This window comes from Lathyrus oleraceus, chromosome 7 (genome assembly GCF_024323335.1).
Source record: "Lathyrus oleraceus cultivar Zhongwan6 chromosome 7, CAAS_Psat_ZW6_1.0, whole genome shotgun sequence".
In the NCBI taxonomy this organism is placed as follows: domain Eukaryota; kingdom Viridiplantae; phylum Streptophyta; class Magnoliopsida; order Fabales; family Fabaceae; genus Lathyrus; species Lathyrus oleraceus.
This window is the reverse complement of record NC_066585.1, coordinates 459,940,101-459,945,157: the sequence shown is the minus strand read 5'-3', so window position 1 is coordinate 459,945,157 and position 5,057 is coordinate 459,940,101. Positions and strand designations below refer to the sequence as shown.

At 39.1% G+C, this 5,057-nt stretch overlaps 1 protein-coding gene across 1 annotated transcript; it reads left to right on the top strand.

Moving 5' to 3' along the window:
• Positions 1 to 1,975: 1,975 nt before the first annotated feature.
• Positions 1,976 to 3,843, top strand: LOC127104361 (uncharacterized). The gene is made up of 4 exons (XM_051041542.1): positions 1,976 to 2,348; positions 2,398 to 3,072; positions 3,118 to 3,524; positions 3,688 to 3,843. The coding sequence occupies exons 1-4, from the start codon at positions 1,976 to 1,978 to the stop codon at positions 3,841 to 3,843; spliced, it is 1,611 nt and encodes a 536-aa protein (XP_050897499.1).
• The last annotated feature ends 1,214 nt before the right edge of the window (positions 3,844 to 5,057 follow it).

Genomic DNA, 5,057 nt, shown 5'->3' with positions numbered 1-5,057 from the left:
GTTGAAACATTTCTGAATGATGCCCCAGCTGAACCTTCTGATAAAAGTAGTGAGAGTGAGTCCACCCAGGTTGAACCTGAAGTTGATCAAGTAAACAAGGGACCCTTTATCAGAATTCAGAAGGATCATCCTAAAGATCTCATTATAGGAGATATAAATAAAGGAGTCACCACTAGATCAAGGGAAGTGATCTCACGTGTCTGTTTTGTGTCAAAGATTGAGCCTAAGAATGTTAAAGAAGCTTTAACAGATGAATTTTGGATCAATGCCATGCAGGAAGAGTTGGGCCAATTCAAGAGAAATGAAGTATGGGATTTAGTTCCAAGACCTGAAGGAATAAATGTTATTGGAACAAAGTGGGTATACAAGAATAAATCTGATGAAAAAGGTGTGGTTACTAGGAATAAAGCAAGGTTAGTAGCTCAAGGATAAACTCAAGTTGAAGAAGTTGACTTTGATGAAACATTTGCACCCGTAGCTCGCCTGGAGTCCATTAGATTATTGCTAGGAGTGGCATGTATTCTGAAGTTTAAACTGTTCCAAATGGATGTGAAAAGTGCCTTCTTAAATGGCTACTTGAATGAGGAAGTATATGTTGAACAACCAAAGGGATTCACAGATCCAAATCTTCCAAAGCATGTGTAATAAGTTGAGGAAAGCTCTTTATGGGTTGAAACAAGCTCCTAGAGCTAGGTATGAGAGACTCACACTATTTCTCATTGACAATGGATACAGAAAGGGGGGCATTGATAAGACTTTATTTGTCAAAGATGAAGGAGGAAAGCTCATGATTGCTCAGATTTATGTGGATGATATTGTGTTTGGTGGGATGTCAAGTAAGATGGTTCAACATTTTGTTGAACAAATGCAGTCTGAATTTGAGATAAGTCTTGTTGGAGAACTAACTTATTTTCTTGGCCTGCAAGTCAAGCAGGTGGAAGATTCTATCTTTCTATCTCAAAGTAAATACGCCAAGAATATAGTTAAGAAGTTTGGCATGGAGAATGCAAGCCACAAGAGGACACCTGCTCCTACTCATCTGAAGTTATCTAAAGATGAAAATGGTGTCAGTATGGATCAAAGTCTCTACAGAAGCATGATAGGGAGTCTGCTATATCTTACAGCAAGCAGACCTGACATTGCTTTTGCTGTAGGTGTATGTGCTAGATATCAAGTTGAACCAAAGGTGAGCCATATAAACCAAGTGAAAAGGATCCTGAAATATGTCAATGGCACTTGTGACTATGGGATCCTATACACTCATGGATCTGATTCTGTGTTGTCTGGATATTGTGATGTTGATTGGGCTGGAAGTGCTCATGATAGGAAAAGCACATCAGGAGGATGTTTCTTCTTGGGGAACAATCTAATATCATGGTTTAGTAAGAAGCAAAATTGTGTTTCTCTGTCTACTGCTGAAGCTAAATACATAGCAGTTGGAAGTAGTTGTTCTCAACTGGTGTGGATGAAACAAATGTTGACTGAATACAATGTCACACAAGATGTCATGGAATTTTACTATGATAACCTGAGTGCTATAAACATCTCAAAGAATCCTATTCAGCACAGTAAGATCAAACATATTGATATCCGTCATCATTTTATTAGAGAACTTGTGGAGGATAAGATTGTAGCCTTAGAGCATGTTGCTACTGAGATGCAATTAGATAATATTTTTACAAAGGCCTTGGATGCAAATCAATTTGAATTCCTGAGAGGGAGATTAGGGATTTGCATTTATGAAAATTTGTAGCAATTAATATGGAGTGGAAAAAGTACTCAAATTATAGTCTATTTTCCTAAAATAAAGTTCCCCCATTATGGTAAATCATTACCTTGTATTGGAAATACCATCTATTCCATCTTCACACGCTACCCCCATAACCCCATTACCTACTCCAACTATTCCATCTTCCTTTTCCTTCTCCACAAACCTCTGCTAGGGCAACCTTACTTTTTCCAGAAAAACTCCAAAATGTCACAACATCAAGATACATCTGCTTCTAAAAATATTAAGTCTACTCCAAAATTTAGTGTTCCTCCCATGGGCGTCCCTGATGATGTGATTCTGGATGTTGCTCCTCTCTCTGTTATTCTCGCCGCGGACATTGATTTGAACCAACTCATCTCCATTGATGCCTCCGCTTCTGCATGTTCCAATCAAGGTAATCCCTCTAGTATTCTGTCTGATTCAACTCCTATCACTAAGTATAAGGAAGGAACACATTATACTGATCGTGTTATAAGAGACATAGTTACTAGAATTCTTAATGAAGGCCACTCTGTGAAGGGGGTTTCTACTCCCCTTGCTCAAATGTATCCCCCTCCTGAGGTTGAACAGCCTAGTGGTAAGGGTGATGATTCCTCCAGTTCTGAAAAAGGTCTTGGCTGCTGAAGGGTTGCGCTCTCTAGGGCAAACCGTGTCTGACAAAGGGAAATTTGTAGCCTCTAACACGACTAATTCTTCCCACTCTGAGAAGCATGATGATGCAAAAGTTGTGATTGATCTAGAGGATGGTAGCTCTGATGATCAAGAGGAAAGCTTGATTCATCACATAAAGCCAAGTGTGGCTAAACGCATGAAGACTCGCAAAGGAAAATTTGTGGCTGAACTTATGTCAGCTAGAGAAGCTAAGAAGACTGCTGTCATCGGTCCCTCCAAACCATGGAGCAAGGTTGAAATAAAGGAGAGGAAGGTCAGAGATGATTCTGAGCCTGAAGAGGATGTTGAGGAAGATGTCCCTGACATCTCGCCTGCGAAGAAAACTACTGTTAGGAAGTCTCCTGTTAAAGTACCTGTTGTTCATTTGGATAACATCTCCTTCCATCTTGAGGATGGAGCTGCTAAGTGGAAATTTGTGATTCAGAGAAGGGTAGCTGTGAAAAGGGAATTGGGAAAAGATGTTGTTAATGTCAAGGAGGTCATGGACCTGATACAAGTTGCTGGGCTTTTGAAGACTGTTGTTGGGTTCTCTCAATGCTACGAAGGTTTAGCCAAGGAATTTATTGTTAATATTCCTGAGGATATTTCTGATAAGAACAACAAGGAGTTCTACAAGGTGTATGTGAGGGGTAAGTGTATAACATTCTCTCCTACTATTATTAATAATTTTTTAGGCAGAAATAATGAGGGTGCAGGAGAATTAGAGGTTACAGACAATCAGGTCTGTAGGGAGATTACAGTTAAGCAGGTGAAATTTTGGCCTTTTAAAAAGCATCTTCCTGCTTGGAAGTTGACTATCAAGTATGCTATCCTGCATAAAATAGGAGCTGCTAACTGGGTCCCTACCAACCATATCTCCACCATTGCTAATACTCTTGGGAGGTTTATTTTTGTTGTTGGGACAAAAGTGAAATTTGACTATGGTAGATATATGTTTGATCAAATCATCAAGCATGCAACTACTAATGCAGTTAAGCTGCCAATTGCTTTTCCCTCTATGATCTGTGGAATTATCTTGAATCAACATCCTGGTATTCTATGCTCAAATGATTTACCTAGTAGGAGAAAACTAACTTTATATGTGCACTACAAACTCTTTGATGACATCTGCCTTGAGGAGGCCAATCTCAAAAGTTGGAGCAATTGTTGAGCTTAAAGAGACATGCAAAGAGCCAGGTGAATGGATTAGGGTAGCCACAGCTAGAAAATAATCTTTGGAAGCCTTGATTGAAAGCTTGGAGCAGGCTGAGGGTGAAAATGTTGAACATGCTAATGTCAGCCATGAAGAAGAAGCTGAAGCCCACACCTCTAGTGAGAGGTCTGCTAACAATGATGATGCGAGTGGTAATTCTGCTTTTGGTGCTGCTGAAGAGGCTGCAAACTCAAGCTCTACTGAGTAGCTCTGTTGGCTTTGGTCCCTCTTGTTTTGATGGTTTTCTTGGTTTTTTGGTGGATTTCTTTGTGTTTTTTTGTTTGTTTCTCAGAATTCTTACAGTTGTGTATGTACTTGGTGATGTAACTCTTTAACTTCTGGTATTTCTGTTAATGACTAAATAGACATTTATTTTGTCTCTTTGGTCTCTTTTGGCTAAAAAGGGGGAGAAGTAGTTGTAGATGTAGTTGAGTATCTTAGCTTAGCTCTGTAGTATTGATGTTGCTCTGCTTGTCTGATACAGGGGGAAAATTCTGGTGTTTATTTGTTTCGTACAGGGGGAGAATTCTCTGTGTTCTGTTTGTGTGAAGCAGTGTGGTTGTTGCTTGTTGTGGACTGGCTTAAGGGGGAGTTGTTGTGTTCTGGGAAGTTGCATGGACTTGAGGGAGAGTACAAGCACTTGTGTGTCCTGATGTTTACTAGTGTTGTATGTGCAAGTGCTTGTGTGTTTACTAGTTGTTATTTTTGCTAGTGATGTGTGTATGTTTTCTTCTGCTGCTGAACTGATGCTCTGATTGATTTCTTGTGAACATGTGATCTGTTGTTTGTTTTAGCCAAAAATTTCCAAAGGGGGAGTTTGTTGGTTCTATGAATTGGCATCAATTTTGGTAAAACTTAGTGTTATCACAAGATGTCACGCTTGTAGTCTTGACATGTGATATCAACTTTCTGCAGGTTGTTTGATATGGTTGTGCACGACTTATTCAAGATGTCAGACCTGATGTTACGACATGTGCATACAGAACATTCAGTCTGAATGTTATGTATTTTGTTGTTGCGATTTTAATGCAAGTCTTTGTGTGCTTATGTGGAGATTTCATGCACTATTCAAGGAGTAATTCTATTTAAAGCCAGAATATTTTGTTTCCCGAAAAGGAATGATTCGCTGCTATTTCTTAGGGAATACGCAATAAATAGAATTAGGGTTTCATGCTGCCCAGGCCCATTTAGAAAGCTTCTATTTAAAGACTATGTAAACCCTGTTTTAGATATAGAAAATACGAATGGTGAAGTAAGTAAGTATTAGGGTTTTAGTCTTGTGTGCGTTTGTAAATTGTGAGCCATTCATCCATCTTGTTGATGTGTGAATTGGACTAAGTTTTTGAGTTGTAATTTGTCCACTCTAAGCTTTGAAGTACGAGTGTATTTGCTTACTTGATTGAAGCTTTTAAGCAAGATCAA

Coding starts and splice junctions, on each gene's coding strand:
- LOC127104361 (XM_051041542.1), top strand. CDS start 1,976: ATGTCACAACATCAAGATACATCTGCTTCTAAAAATATTAAGTCTACT. Junction 2,349..2,397: donor TGAGGTTGAACAGCCTAGTG/GTAAGGGTGATG, acceptor TGGCTGCTGAAG/GGTTGCGCTCTCTAGGGCAA. Junction 3,525..3,687: donor GGAGAAAACTAACTTTATAT/GTGCACTACAAA, acceptor AGCTTGGAGCAG/GCTGAGGGTGAAAATGTTGA.